This window comes from Nicotiana tomentosiformis, chromosome 3 (genome assembly GCF_000390325.3).
Source record: "Nicotiana tomentosiformis chromosome 3, ASM39032v3, whole genome shotgun sequence".
NCBI lineage: Eukaryota > Viridiplantae > Streptophyta > Magnoliopsida > Solanales > Solanaceae > Nicotiana > Nicotiana tomentosiformis.
Genome location: NC_090814.1, coordinates 103,191,211 through 103,207,713, shown reverse-complemented (window position 1 = coordinate 103,207,713; position 16,503 = coordinate 103,191,211). Strand labels below are relative to the sequence as shown.

Genomic DNA, 16,503 nt, shown 5'->3' with positions numbered 1-16,503 from the left:
ACAATTGATATTAAAAAGTCAAGGAGCGGGAATGCACACATGACTACTTTATTAATACAAATATCGACCAAGGACCGTGTATGAACACATGGTCTACATCTCAAACGTGCCTAAAATTGCCTATCGCTTAAATTAATTAAAAAGCGCTTCTTTTTTATTTATTACTTGTTCGACTGAAAAAAAATATTATTATTAAAAATAATTTTCACTAATGCAAAACATTAAACCCGGGTAAGCTTATATTAAACTTTTATGGTATTGGGACACTTATTTTATTTAACAAAAGATAATTTATTGATTTTAAAGAAAATGTCATCTTACTTTCTATTGTCATTGGGCCTACAAATTTTAGCTTATTTGGCCCATGTTGCTTAAGAGCCTCGATGACACAAAATAATAAATATTCTTCTAAGCCCAAATTGCTTCTTACATTGATGTCCAAACTAAAAATTATTTTTTTCATAAAAGAAACTTACATGCTAATTATTATCTTTTATCTTCTTAACCAACTATTTCTTAAGGACTAACATAATATTTCTACTCATCTACACCAATCATGGCACTAATCAAACTACACTCATTAACAACATAAAAACCACGACTAAATATAAAAAATACAAAAAACGGTAATACTTCAATGCTAAAGAGAAGAACTATATTAAGTATAACATTATGTTGACTATAATTCAAAGCATCAAAACATTTGAAGCTAGAAGTCTCTCTTAAATAATTATACATGAACCATGAAAGTAACTCACGGAAAAGAGCCCAAACTAAACAAACATGGTTAAAAGTGGGGTCTTTATCTTTTCCTTAAACTAAGTAATCTTAACAGAATGCAATTTCAATCACATATATAAAGAAGAAAACGATAATTTAACTAATTTTTAACAGATTTACATGCTGATAACACTAATATAACATTCATCTTGAAACAAAATCAGATCTAATATGTTCCATCAACCAAACCGGGATCAAATCCTTCTTATTATCATCAAGAATCTGCAATATAAGAATTTGAAAGTTACCTGATTTGTAGAATAATAAAATACAGTAGTGCATCAATAAAAAACTCAGCAGCAAATACAGTAGAAACAGCAGCAACTCAAGTTTTAAGACAACCCAGAAAACTCAACAAAGATGCTTGAAGCTGGTAGCTATCAACTTCACAAATTGCCTAAGGGATCTTTCTATTTTTCTCGAGGTTTTTGCACTCAAATAATCCTCACAAAACTCTGAAATTTCAGCTTGTTATATGTATTAAGCTGCTGATTTTTCTCAAAGATATATGTCTTTAAGCAACTCTCCAAGATGTGTCTCAGTATAAGATACAATGTGTAACAGAGTGTCCTCCTTTTTTTTTCAGTGAGTAAAGAGCCCTTTAAATAGGCCAATAAATCAGATTTTTTGGACAGATTTTGGTTCACCAAAAGTCTGTCCAAAAGACTGACTTTGTGTGCTAAATACTGTTCAAAAGCTGTCAAAAAGTATTTTACTTGTCACCATACAATGACTTTTGAGTTTTGCACTTCAAAGTCTTTGCACAGTAAAAACAACCAAACTTGTATTATTCCTTCTTTAATTTCAGCTTTTATCAACACAAAAATTCAAATACTCAAATCCAATAAAACAAATTCACTAAGCACTTGAAACTTCTATCATAAACTATCATGACTAAGCAAATAGCTATTTCAAAACTAATGAATAACTAATTGTCAGTGATTAATAACTATGAACGACTAAGCTAACATATATTAAATACAACTAATAATAAAAATATAAATAATAATAATAAAAATAAATAAATAAAAAAATCAAAAATTAAGCTAGACATAAACTAAATACAATACAATTAGAAAAAATAGACAAAGGAAATGAGAATAGGGGTATACCAATTGAGGGTGTTCGGGGTGGTCGCCGGAATTTGGCCGGATTTTTAGTTGCCGGATTTTCGGGATGGAATTGACATCAATAGGTAGGTCTTGATGAGTTCTATCCGTTGATGTAGGTATTGTAGGGGTGGTAGTGGCCGGAACTTCAAGATTTTGGGCAAAAAAGTGGCGGCTAAAGTTTCCTAGATCTAAAATTCAAGGCGTATGAGGGGTTTTTGAAGGATTTGGTTTGGAGATATGGAAAGAGGAGGTTGTAGAGATTACATGGTGTGAATTTGGGAGTGTTTGGAGGTTGGCCGTCGCCGGTGGGTGATTTCCGGCAGCGGCGGCAGAGAGAAGAGAGAGAAGAGAGAGAGACAAGAGAGAAAGAGTTATGGGGGAAATGAGGGAATTTTTTAGATTTTTGAGGCTTTAAATATCTCTTGAGAGATCAAATATGGACCATTAGATCAAGGGGTGATCAATGGGCGAGATTTGATCTTGGGTCACTTAATGAAACGACGTAGTTTGAGGCAAAACTACGTCGTTTCGGACCCTTTCAAGGGCAACCCCTTATCTTGCACTTTTGGCCACTTTCTCTTTCAAATTTGGCCCAATTTCTTTCTTAATCCTACTTATTAAACTAAATTTACACAAACAAATAAATTAATTAAGTAACTTATTCAAATGATCAATTAACTATATTAATTCACCAATTGAATAGTTAGTTAATTCCTAAAATGCACAAATAAAGAAAGAACTATTTTTTGGTATTTTTATGATAGGGAATATGCAATCAAAGACACAAAAATTGGAAAATATAATTAAAGCAACAAAACACTAATGACTTTAGAAGGTGTTAAAATAGTACAAAAATTAGGTATTCACATATATATGCTATTATTTTGAGAGCGATTATACAATGTCTTTTTTCCGACTTCTTAAAAGGGGCCGTTTGTGGACTTCAGCCCACAAATCCTGCCATGTTTTGTTATGCTCAATCAACATTTTTTTTCGATTTTCCAAAGGGGATCTTACGTAAATGTCCCAAATAAGTTCAACTTGATAACCTCTAGTCATTAATTATAGACTTACCAAAACTAGCCGAGCATATATAAAAATTGAATACCAATTAAATAAGATTCTTTCTCTCCAAGAATCACACGCAAAGATCTCCTTTCATATTTTTTAAGCGTGATCACCAACATTAGATGCAAGACTGAAAGAAAATTGCATGGATGAGGTTGCAAACAAGGTGATGGAATACAAAAATATATATAAAAGATTTCAAAAATTTAAGCAAAAAAGACCTTTTTCAATTGGTATGGTTGGAATTCATTGAAATGACATATACAATTTTTTAGGAAGATTGGAGGTGATTTGGACTGATTTGGTAACAAAATTCGTAGTTAAATCGAGTTCAAAAAATTCTTCTACGACAAATGTATAAAACATGTATTACGCATGTATCACACACACAAGTATACATATAGTGTGATACACATTTGATACAAATATGATACATATGTGATATACAAATGATACACAATATATTTTTTCATGTTTCATCTTCTACTTCGAATTTTCAATTCAAACCACCTCAAAACTACGTCAAATCATTCAAAAAATGAGATTCAAACTCCTTAAGATATACCCAACCTATTCTAATAATACCCACTCAAAAAAGCGAAAATTTGACATGTTTTAGCTACAAACAACTAATTGGGTAATATTAGTAATATTTAATATATTGGCCAATTTTTATAATAAACTACTTATAAATGAATATAACCGGTAGTTTTCCTTTTCGAAACTGGTGTTCGATGACCGTTTTGGGCTTATGAATTTAAATTTGCATGAGAAAGTCAGCTTTGTATATAAATTCTCCCCACCAAAAGAAAACTTCATTATGACAAGTCAAACTCAAGACTTTTAAGGATGGAGGCTATTTATTGCTCCATCACACCTTTGATGGTTTCTCAACTTACAAGTCATATGTAGTATTATATGTCATTTTTTATTTTATTTTTTGAATACTTAAGTATGATTTTTGTCTATTTCTGTTTTCTTTACGTTTTTTTCATTCATTTAATCTTTTAGATTCATGTTTTCAAAACTTAAAAGCAAGTAAAATTATTTAACTAATAACAGGTATTTAACCACTTGGTAGAAGTTGGTTCTAATATTTTAAGCCCAATTAGTATTTGTTTTTTCTTTCTAACATATGTGGTTTAAAGGATTATGAATTTTGTGATGCCGAAAGTTATTCTATAGTCAGAGGCGAATGTAGCATTGCAATGCAGAATTTATTTGAATATAGTATTTTTGACATGAAACTTAAACTTATGTGCAAACTATTTTTTTCCTTTAGCTCCAGCGATTTTATACAAAAGAGAACCCCCTTTAGGTGTGTTTGGTAGAGGAAAATAGTTTCTTATTTTCTTAATTAAATTCAGTGTTTAGTTATCATACCATCAGTTTTAATTTTTGTGAACTTGTTTGATTGGGCATAGAATTTAAAAAAAAATGAAGACTTTTGGAATTTATGATCCTAAACAAGTCAAAAAGGGGCTTAGCGTATTTGTGTGGTTATAAAATCTTTCCATTAAAGGTAGAATTGAAAGTTTAAGCTAAATTATGACCAAATTTAGAAATGGGTCATTTTTTTGGAACGGACCAAAAAGGAAATAAATTCACATAAACTGGAACAGAGGGATTATATCTTAACCATTGTCCTATATCGAGAAAAGGCCCAAAATAGTCCAGTATCTTTGGACTTTAACTTAAAATAATCTTATTTCTTTCACATTGAGTATTAATAGTCTACATTTTTTAATAAAGTGGATACTTTTAGTCTCCATCCAAACATCTGTTAGTTTTTTAACGGAAAGAACCTCACATGCCATCATATGAGATTTAATTTCTTAGAAAACAAAATTACTCATTTTGTTGAACAAGAACTTGATCAAACATATTCTTCTCCAAATAGTCAAAACCCTGATGCATAAGTCAGGCTCAGTCAACTTGTATAATGCAATTTGGTAATGTCATGTAGTTGAAGTTGTGCACTTTTTCTTCTGCTCATGATAATAGATTAAACAGAAAAGGACCAAAAAGGTCATTGAACTATTTGAAATAACTCAAAAATGTCTTTTGTTTATTTTTGGTATCAAAAATATCACTGCCGTCTATATTTTGGACCACAAATATCCTCAAACCGTTAGTCTGGCCATTGAATGTGACATGACAGTCCAACTGAGTTAGATTTGCTTACATGGCCATCCACCTAATTATTTTTTCGGAATTTTAAAAAAAAAAATACAAAATAACACTTATTCTGAAAAAAGTACAAAATTTTCAGAAAAATTATTTATTTTCGGAATTTTTTAAAAAAATACAAAATCAACACTTATTCTCAAAAAAGTTAACAAATTTCCGGAAAAATTATTTTTTTCGGAAATTTTTATTAAAATACAAAATTAACACGTATTCCGAAAAAAGTAAAAATTTTCGAAAAAATTATTTATTTCAGAAATTTTTATTAAAATACAAAATCAATACTTATTCCGAAAAAAGTAAAAAAAAATTTTAAAAATTTATTTTTCCGGAAATATTTTTAAAATACATAATCAACATTTATTCCGAAAAAAGTAAAAAAATTCTCGAAAAAAATAAATTTCTTGAAATTTTTTACTTTTTTCGGATAAGTGTTGATTTTGTATTTTAATAAAAATTTCCGAAATAAATAATTTTTCATAAATATTTTTACTTTTTTCGGAATAAGTGTTGATTTTGTATTTTAAAAAAAAATCGGAAAAATAATTTTTCTGAAAAAATATTTTTGCCATGCTGGATTGCTTAGGTGGATGGCCATGTAAGCAAATCTAACCCAGTTGGACTGCCATGTTACCTTCAATGGCAAGACTAGTGGTTTAAGGGCATTTGTGGTCCAAAATATAAACGACGAGAATATTTTTGGTACCAAAAACAAACGGAGGACATTTTTGAACTATTTCAAATAGTTCAAGGGCATTTTTGGTCCTTTTCTATAAATTAAATAAAGGTAGGGAACTTCCGATGGGCTCAATGGATCCAGTAAGTATGGAATTGCATTTTATCTGATTCTTGTTATCTTTAGGAGTTGATAATTGAGAAGAAAATTTTCCAATAAATAAATAAAATAACGAGAATTTTACACACAATACCTATAAAAAACATAAAATCTAAACTGGACAGATAGCAGCTCCCACCTTGCAAGTTGCAAAACTCTCACGAGAAGGGGAATGGATATGGTAGTGCATAAAGGTGTCAAACAAGGCGGGCTGGCCCGGATCTAGAACGACCATGACCGGTTTTAGACCGGACCGGCCCGGCCCGACAGTAAGGGGCCGAGCAGGGCTGGATTGGGATAGAAACCGGCCTGTGACGAGTAGAATTTTGATACCGGTTAGCTAGACTGGTACGACCCATTACTGTCAAGTCAATTTGGAACCGCTTAACCGCACCGTTTCAACGACTAGTTCAAATTTTATTTTATTTTATAATAAAGTTGACCGTTGGCAACGATCAGCTGCCATTTTGACCGTTGCCCAACGGCTAATATCCAAGAATAGCCCTTTCTGGGCATTTCCCCCCCAAAATAATACTTTTATTATTTACTAATTTAACCTTTTAAAAAACTATAAATAGAAACCCCCCCTCTTCTTTATTTCTTCACTCATCTCTCAATTCTCAAACTCAAATTCTCAATTGTCATTTTCTCATTTTTCACCTAAATTGCAATCAACTATTTGGCTCTCATTTTTTTTTGAAATTTTATTTATGGTATTATTTGAAGTTTGAACTTTGAACAATTGACGTTTCTTCGTGGTAACATCAGAGTTGCGAAATTCAATTTCAAGACTTCAAAAATCATCAAGTGTTCAATTTATTGCGGAATTCGGTGCACTCATTCTAACTCTTTCTCTTATTTAATATTTTATTTGTATATTTAATTTTTATTAGTAGTTAAATTTTTACAATATGTTTAATGCTACAAAACGAGTTTGTAATAAGGTTGCTAATCAGGATAATCAGTGAAATAGAAAAAGAGATACTACTTCAACTTGTAGTAGTAATATAAATGACTTTACACATGTTTATGGAACATCACCTAATAATAATATAGATTATGAACAATTACAGGAAGATTACGGTATAAAAGATAATGAATTAGAAATTGAAGATGAGACACTACTTACAGCTAGTAGTATTGGAGTTGGTAGCAGGGGTGGTGGTCGTGGCACTAGTAGTAGACCACATGTGGCCCCGACTAGTAATCGAAGAAGGAGAAGTAAAGTTTGAAAATATTTTGACGAAATAGAGAATACTGATAGAGTTAGATGCAAGATTTGTGAAGATGAATTTAAACATAAGACTGGAGGAAGTTTTGGGGGGACTGGAACACTTAGTAGACATATGAGAATTACTCATCTTATAGAATGTGGCTTTGATTTAGATGAAAATCAAGGAGCTCTAAACCCTAGTACTTGAGGACTTATGAAATATGATAAAATGAAGGATCGCGAGGAGTTAGCAAAAATGATTGATTTGGGTTGTCTACCTTTTTCTTTTGCTTCTTCATCATATCTTATGTCATGGGCTGCTTTCCATCATCGACCCATGATCCCTTGGACGCGCCCCGTGGCGTCCCGGCAAGCCTCCCAACGCCTAGCGCCACGGTCGGCCCCGTGGTCTCAGCAGCGCCAAGTGACAAGCGAGCATGCGCCTCTATCGCCCTACCGATAATCAGTGCCCCCAGCGGCTGGCGAATGCCATCAGCGTCGCGCGCACCGACAATGCCGCGCGCGCACCGACAATGCCGCGCGCGCAGACCCAATGCCAAGCAACAGTGCCCCGCCGCTGGCAGATCCAAATAGTGCCACGCGCGCCCACAGCAATGCGCGCGCAGACCCTGATGCTCAAGACAAAGTTGCTGCTATCGGACTTTGCTTCCATAGAAGACTAAGTCCTTTTCATTATAATTATAGAGTAGTTTTACTTCATTTATTTTTAGTGTGCTTCTATAGCTTTCTTAGGTCAACTCATGTAACTTTGGTTTATTTTTTTTAAGCATTATTAAGGGGGACCAAAGCATTCAAACATTCAAGCATTCAAACAATTTTCTGTACTGGTGTCTCTCCCCCCCGATACCGCATTGTATCTTATAATAGCTTTCATCATCATCATCAATACAATCATCAGCTTTCATCATCAATTGCTCATTTTTCACTGCTCAATTGCTCACGACATTGGTTTTTCCGTACGATACTGATAATCTAGTCTAGCGTACGGCGAGGACCTCGGTTGGCGCATAGCAATCACACTGAAATCGGTTGCTTAGTGTCACACCTCCTTTTTCCCTAAGGATAGGGAAGAAGAGAGTTTTTTCAATTTAAGTGACATTATTCGAAATGGGATTATTTAATCAGAGTCGCCACTTGGAATAATTTATGGTGTCCCAAGCCACAAGTTTATTTTTAAATCCCAAATCGAGCAAGTTTTGACTCCGAATTATGGTCCGCGAACACAGAAGACCGGGTAAGGAATTCTGTTAACCCGAGAGAAGGTGTGAGGCACTCTCAGATTTTGTGATTTTAGCACGGTCGCTTTTAATAATTATACTTGGCATAACCAATTCTGGATATTTTATGTTCTAGGAAACTTTGTGCACTTTCATCTTAAACCGCTTTTAATTTCTTGATTATTTATAATTATGGAATTATCTTGAAACGAATCACGCGTACGTGTATTCATTTTGTTTGGTGTGTCATGAATCATGTCACGCGTACGTGTACATAATTAATAATACTTTATTATTTTTAAGATTGTTCTGTCAAAGTTGCGCGAATGCATACTTTGCCTTTAATTTTGGGAATCATAATTATGTCACGCGAACGTATACATAATCATGATGATTCAATTAATTAAGAGTGCGCCTAAAGCATTCTAGCGCATTAAACGCGTGTAAAGCTCTTTTAGCTATTTTAAAAGTTATTTTTTTTTCTAAACTAATTTGAGATTTATTGTAAATCCGAAATTATGGAATGAATATTATTATGGAGGAAATGTGTGATTTAACTATAAGGATTTACAGGTTATCAACACTTATAAAACCAATTATATCATAATTTGTCCTAACAATTAAAACTTGCTGCCAGCCAAATATCGTGGGTAACTTGAACTTTCGAGGCCTGAATTATCCAATTCAACTAAATGATTAATGGCCTTATAATGATGAAAAATCCAATAAGTATCTACATCCCCGTCAAGTTCATACTTAACTATAAAGAAAATTCAGCAAGTAAAGATACAAATATAGCTCAAACATTCACGTTTAAAGTAAATACATTTAACGCTACACAAACAAAATGTTAATGAAAGAAATATTCGCCCAAAATGCATGATATGGCCTCTTGTGATTATTACTAGGCTACCGTAGCAAGAACTAGAAGAGTAAAATATAATTAAATTCAAAAAAAAAAATCTACTCAATATTAGAAAAAAAATAGATTAACGGACCTTCATTTTAGGTCCAAGCTAAACCTCATATGGTCCTACTCTCTTCATATCTATCCATTATACATCAAAAGATTTATTTTACTAATAAAAGAGGAAAATCACGGATATGGTATTACACAAATTAATTTTATGACTTATATTCCTAGTTAAACTAAGTAAGACAGTGAATTCAAAAGATCTTTAAAGTTATACATATAGAGAAATGTTATCTACTCAAATTTTAAAGATCTAAACTAAAGAAATGACTAAACTTAATAGCTGATACTTTGTTTTAAATTAAGGATAAACATCAACGAGAAAGACATGAAAGAAACTTTAATCCTAACACAAAGAAGATAGAGAATCAGTTAAACTAAAATAAACTAAAATTATACCTTCATTCACACATAGTTATGAAGAGTAAATAAACCAAGCATTCAAAAACTAAAACTAATTGAAGAAACAGACCTTTAGGCGAAAATTTGCTTGAAAATTAATCCAGCAAAATACAACTACAGTAGAAACGATACTGGAACTTCAACAGAGAACCACAACCGGAACTTCAAAACTCAACCAAATTGTTCTTTTGAATCTTGCCTTGGTTACCACCCTTTTTTTTTTCCAGATTTCTCCCCCTCCTTAAATAATGTGTGTAAGGGTTATTTTATAGAGTCTATGTAAGACAGTGTCTGTGAGAAAGTGATCGTGTCCGTTACTTGCCGGGACTATATTTTTTTGGGTTCTTCCAAATAAAGAGTGCAAGTGTGTGCTCTATCATGTGAGAAAGTTGGGATGTGGGATGGATATGTGGGGGGAATACGTGAGAGAGTGGGTAATGGGGCTGGGAGGAGGGAATCGTGGGGGTTAGTTGTGGATAGGAGACGTGAGAGAGTTTTTTTTTTTTTTAATTTAAAAGATAATAAATCAGAGATTTTTTTTTATTTTTTTTATTTTAAAATGATAAATTAAATTATAAAGATAAGAATATTAACCAACATTTCTTATAATATAGGAAAACTAAATATTTACACGTACTTTAAATGATACTAAGAAAATTCTATAGCTTACTTATTACAATTCTATTTAAAAGAAAACATATATATATATATATATATATATATATATATATATATATATATATATATATATATATATATATATGAATATATTTGTATTTGTTTTTAATTTTTTTAAATTTTTTTTTCAAATAAAACCTATTAAGAGTAAGATAAAAGTTTAAAATATCAAAATTAGACCTAAAAGAAATATTTACACTAGATAGTATAGAATTTGGGTGTGGTAAAAAATTAGGTGTTCACAGCATGCCCCTCTTTGCTTGAAAACATGAAGGTTTTCAGGCAAAGAAAAATGAACAATGTGACTGATTTTTGACCTCACTATTATTTAAAATAAAAAATAAGATAAAAGAAAGGTATGTGACCGAGCCTTGGTTTTAGGCAGCCTACATATCCCGGGTTATAAGAGAATCAGGTCACGTATAGTTCAAGTGAAAGAAGAGTGATGGAGTATGCTTAGAGGGAGAGTCGAGTGAAGTTCCGTCGAGGTTCAGATCCGCGGTTCCTACTATTACATCAAAATGAAAAGAAAATTATATACTCTTGAAATCTAAGAGTTACAAAATTTCTATCTAAATGTCATCTGGAGTCTTGTCTTGATTCTTGACTTGCTTCCCTCATTGACTTTAGACTGAAACTTGATGCTCTCGATGTAACAAATTATGAAATATTCTCCGAGGCTTGATTCTTGATCAGATGATGAGAAGATGGATCTTGAGATCCTATGTCTCCGCATGCATTATGTCAAAGCTGGTTGCGGATGGTATTGAGATCAAACGTTCCACTTTCTCTGGCGAGAGATGGAGTCTTTTCTTGCACATCCAATCCATACTTTGCAGAAAAACCTGCAAGCCATCAGAAACAAACAAAACGAACAAAACTTTTCTGCCCCAGTTTGCTCTAGGAAATTTTTGTGAGTTATTGAAAATTCATTAAACTATATTTGCTATTGCAGAATAAAGAATTGAAAAAAAGATGTCGTACCCTATGTTAATAAGAAGGAAGGCAACCAGGGGATGTAGTACCCTATGTTGACAATAAGATGAGGCTCGTGGCTCTAAGATGCTACTAGGGAATGTCGTACCCTATGTTGGCAGAAAGTAAGGCAGCCAGGGGATGTAGTACCCTGTATTGGCAATAAGGTGAGGCTCTTGGCACTCTGGGATGCTACTAGGGAATGTCATACCCTATGTTGGCAGAAAGTAATGCAGACAGGGGATGTAGTACCCTGTGTTGCAAATAAGATGAGGCTCGTGGCTCTCTGAGATGCTACTAGGGAATGTTGTACCCTATGTTGGTACTAAAATATAACCAGGGGATGTAGTACCCTGTGTTTGTGATAATATGAGGCTCGTGGCACTCTAGGATGCTACTGGGGAATGTCGTACCCTATGTTGGCAAAAAGATGAGGCTCGTGGCACTCTAGGATGCTACTAGGGAATGTCGTACCCTATGTTGGCAAAACGATGAGGCATGTGGCTCTCTGAGATACTACTAGGGAATGTCGTACCCTATGTTAGCAATAAGGAATGCAACCAGGGGATGTAGTACCCTGAGGTAAAGATAGGGTATTGATTCCCTATGATGAAACTAAAAATAACATGATTACATGTATATTGGAAGGAAATCAAGTATTTGAGAACTTCACTTGGTGGTGTTTGTCTTTTCACGAACTGTTTCCTAAAATTGTTATGTTCCTGTTCTGAACAAAGAAAGATTCGTTAGTTTTAAAATGGTGGTCAGTTTGTGGCCTTGATTTCTTGGGTGACTTGACCTCGAGTCCATTACACTTGTTAGAAAAGTTGACTCTGTCGATGGTCGTACAAATCGCCGGGAGATTCTGTCTTTACTTTCTGGAGATCTTCTTTCTCAACATCAAAACCAGACTATTTTGCGCCTATCACCACTTGTGTTTATGATGCAAACAACCTTGCTCCCAAAACAACTTTTAACTGAGTAACTTTTGTTGAACCTTGAAGCATTGTTCCGTCCTTCAAGCCTTTTGTTAGTCAGGAAAAATCACAGATGGCTTTATGCCTTTGCCCATACGGTTTATGCCCAGCAATCTTTGCTTTATATAACGGGAAAACTGTAACCAGTTTTGCGGCCTTTTCTTTGCTTTGCTTTGACAAAATTAGACTGAAAGGGACTCAAAAAGGTAATGCGAACGAAAACAAGAAGGTGAACTAACAGGTATTATGATTTAATCAAGAAGTGTCCCTTTTAGGAAAAAAAGAAAAAAAAATAAAAATAAAAAATAATAAAAAATAAAATAAAATAAAATAAAATAAAATAAGAAAGGACTTATCTGGAGGAATATGCTGACTTCAATGAACATGACATGCACTTTGGACTGGATGCCTGATCCGTTTGAACCGTCTAATTCTCAAAATCTATTGTAAACTTAACTTTGAAACTAAGTTCTTTGCCTTGACCATGCTTGTGTCGGGATGTACGAAGCCTTAAATCGATCAATGATGCCCTTTGTGGGTTTTCACCAATTGACCTCTCTCATTTGCTTTTGTCTCAACTCACAATTGCCTTATAGTGCCCATGAAGGTTTTCACTAATAAGACTCTCTCATTTATTTTTTTCTCTCTTCAATGGCTGAAGCATTACCCGTAGTATACTGACTTAGCATTCTCGAAAGTTGATCAGAAGGTCTTAGCAGGGAAAGGTAAAAAGAACTATTCAACTGAATTACAACTTTTGGAACCATTTTGATGGAACAACCATCAAAAATAAAATAAAATCATGCCCCAGTTTCTTTGAATACTGGAAAAATATGGATTTTTGTTTTGGTGTGACCGAACCCCAGAGTGAGGCTGCCTACGTATCCTTTTGGAATCAGGTCGAACGTAGTTCAAATAACATGAACTTGTTTTGATGATTTTTTTTTTTTTTTTGAGTTTTCTTTTCTTTTTTTTTCTTTTTTTTTTTAGTACATTGGTTCCAAAAGAGGGGAAAACAAAGAAATATAAACAAGGCTTCAAAGGGATAACTAGAGTTGACCAGTGTTTGGGTAGCGAGAATGATAGCCTTTCGTCATCCCAACCTGAGAATGCTAAATATAAGAATGCCCCAACATAGCCATGTCATACATAGTATCTCTTGACCGCATCTGCGTTGACGGATATATCAGTCACCTTTCCTTCTATATCTACCAAGTGTAGAGCTCCTTTTGACAATACTTTCTTGACGAGGTAAGGACCTTGCCAATTTGGGGCGAACTTTCCTTTTACTTCTTCCTGGTGCGGAAAGATACGTTTCAAAACAAGTTGTCCTACCTCGAATTGTCTTGGGCGCACTTTCTTATTGTAAGCGCGTGCCATTCTTTGTTGGTATAACTGACCAAAACCAACTGCCGCCAAACGCTTTTCATCAATCAAATTCAACTGTTCCAATCGGGACTTCACCCATTCAATGTCCTCAATCCCTGCTTCAACAATGATTTGGAGAGAGGGAATCTCAATTTCAGCAGGTATGACCGCTTCAGTTCCATAAACCAATAAGTAGGGCGTTGCGCCAACTGATGTACGGACAGTTGTCCGGTATCCCAAAAGAGCAAAAGGCAGTTTCTCGTGCCATTGTCTAGACCCTTGGATCATCTTCCTAAGAATCTTCTTGATGTTCTTATTCGCAGCTTCAACAACTCCATTAGCTTTGGGACGGTAAGGAGTAGAATTGCGATGCTCAATTTTAAATTGTTCACATACCTCCTTCATCAGATGACTATTCAAATTAGCAGCATTATCTATAATAATGGTTTTTGGAATACCGAAACGACAGATAATGTTGGAGTGAACAAAGTCTACTACTGCTTTCTTGGTAACTGCTTTCAATGTAATAGCTTCCACCCATTTGGTGAAGTAATCAATTGCAACCAAGATGAATCTGTGCCCATTTGAAGCTTTTGGCTCGATTGGGCCAATGACGTCCATTCTCCAAGCAACAAAAGGCCAAGGAACCGACATAGGATACAACTCTGAAGGAGGCGAGTGAATCAAATCACTGTAAATCTGACACTGGTGGCACTTGCGAACAAAATGAAAGCAATCTCGTTCCATAGTAAGCCAATAATATCCTGCCCGAAGGATTTTCTTTGCTAGAACATATCCATTCATGTGCGGGCCACAAACTCCCGAATGCACCTCATTCATAATTATTTCAGCTTCTTTGGCATCCACACATCTCAACAAATTCAAATCCGGAGTTCTTTTGTATAGGATTTCCCCACTCAAAAAGAAACCATTAGAGAGTCGCCTAACAGTTCTCTTTTGATCCCTATTAGCATGTTCCGGATATTCTCTTGTTTTCAGAAACTGTTTAATATCACGATACCATGGTTCACCATCTGGTTCTGCTTCAATTGTATTGCAATAACCATGTTGATCCCGAATTTGAATTTCTAATGGGTCAATGTGAGTATTACCCGGATATGGAAGCATTGAGGCCAGGGTGGCCAAGGCATCAGCTAATTCATTGTGAAACCTGGGAATGTACCTGAATTCGATGGACTTGAACCTTTTGCTAAGATCCTCCACACATTGTCTATATGGAATGAGCTTGATGTCTCGAGTCTCCCAATCACCTTGAGCCTGCCGAATAAGCAAATCTGAATCTCCCATCACCAACAGTTCATGCATATTTAGATTTATTGCCATGTTCAGACCCATGATGCAAGCTTCATTTTCTGCTGTGTTGTTTGTACAGAAAAAACGAAGTCGCGCCGTAGCAGGGTAATGTTGCCCAGTAGGTGATACCAAAATTGTCCCAATCCCTAAGCCTTTGATGTTGACAGCCCCATCAAAGTATAGTTTCCAAATTTGACTGTCATCTTGGACTACTTCTTCAACTAAATTAACCTCTTCATCTGGGAAATATGTGTTCAAAGACTCATACTTATCATCAACCGGGTTTTCTGCTAGATGATCAGCCAAAGCTTGTGCCTTCATGGCAGTGTGAGTGACATAAACAATATCAAACTCTGTGAGCAAGATTTGCCATTTTGCTAATTTGCCAGTTGGCATCGGCTTCTGAAAGATGTATTTCAGGGGATCCATTCGGGATATGAGGTAAGTTGTATAGGCCAAAAGATAATGCCTAAGCTTCTGGGCGACCCAGGTTAAGGCGCAACATATTCTTTCCAAAAGAGTGTATTTGGCCTCATAAGTGGTGAACGTTTTGCTCAAATAATATATTGCTTGTTCTCTTTTTCCTGTGACATCATGTTGACCCAGAACACAACCAAAGGAACTATCCATTACTGACAGATATAAAAACAGAGGCCTACCAGGTTCCGACGGGACCAAAACAGGGGGATTTGACAAATATTCCTTGATCTTATCAAAAGCTTCTTGGCACTCATCTGTCTACTTGATAGCGGCGTTCTTTTTCAACAACTTAAAAATAGGCTCACATGTGGTTGTAAGCTGCGCGATGAACCTGCTGATGTAATTCAACCTCCCGAGTAAACTCATGACTTCTGTTTTGTTCTTCGGGGGAGGCAGCTCTCAAATGGTCTTTATCTTGGAGGGATCTAACTCAATGCCTCTTCGACTAACTATAAAACCCAAAAGCTTCCCAGAAGGAACTCCAAATGCACATTTGGCTGGATTGAGTTTGAGATTGTACCTTCGTAGCCTTTCAAAGAACTTTTTCAAGTCTTGCACATGGTCAGCTTGTGTTCTCGACCTAATGATCACATCATCAACATACACTTCAATCTTTTTGTGCATCATGTCATGGAACATGGTAGTCATGGCTCTCATGTAAGTTGCCCCTGCATTCTTCAAACCGAATGGCATGACCCTATAACAATAAGTTCCCCATGGAGTTGTGAAGGCGGTCTTTTTTGCATCTTCTTCATCCATCAGAATTTGGTGATATCCGGCATAACAATCCACAAAAGATTGGATCTCATGTTTAGCACAATTATCAACAAGGATATGAATGTTGGGTAAGGGAAAGTTGTCCTTTGGACTTGCTTTGTTTAAATCCCTATAGTCAACACAAAC

General features: G+C 34.8%; 1 protein-coding gene and 1 long non-coding RNA gene across 2 annotated transcripts; both read right to left on the bottom strand.

Moving 5' to 3' along the window:
• Window positions 1-784: 784 nt before the first annotated feature.
• LOC138908795 (uncharacterized) lies at window positions 785-2,249 on the bottom strand. The gene is made up of 2 exons (XR_011415203.1): window positions 1,893-2,249; window positions 785-1,002 (listed from the first exon to the last, which is right to left on the bottom strand). It is a non-coding gene; the product is annotated as an uncharacterized lncRNA (long non-coding RNA).
• An 8,981-nt stretch (window positions 2,250-11,230) lies between these two features.
• Window positions 11,231-15,162, bottom strand: LOC138908275 (uncharacterized). The gene is made up of 3 exons (XM_070198932.1): window positions 14,561-15,162; window positions 12,510-12,625; window positions 11,231-11,331 (listed from the first exon to the last, which is right to left on the bottom strand). Exons 1-3 carry the CDS (start codon window positions 15,160-15,162, stop codon window positions 11,231-11,233), a joined length of 819 nt encoding a protein of 272 aa, XP_070055033.1.
• Between the last annotated feature and the right edge of the window lie 1,341 nt (window positions 15,163-16,503).

Coding starts and splice junctions, on each gene's coding strand:
- LOC138908275 (XM_070198932.1), bottom strand. CDS start 15,162: ATGGGTCTGAACATGGCAATAAATCTAAATATGCATGAACTGTTGGTG. Junction 12,626..14,560: donor CTTCGGGCAGGATATTATTG/GCTTACTATGGA, acceptor AGTCCCTTTCAG/TCTAATTTTGTCAAAGCAAA. Junction 11,332..12,509: donor GCAAAGGCATAAAGCCATCT/GTGATTTTTCCT, acceptor GATGGCTTGCAG/GTTTTTCTGCAAAGTATGGA.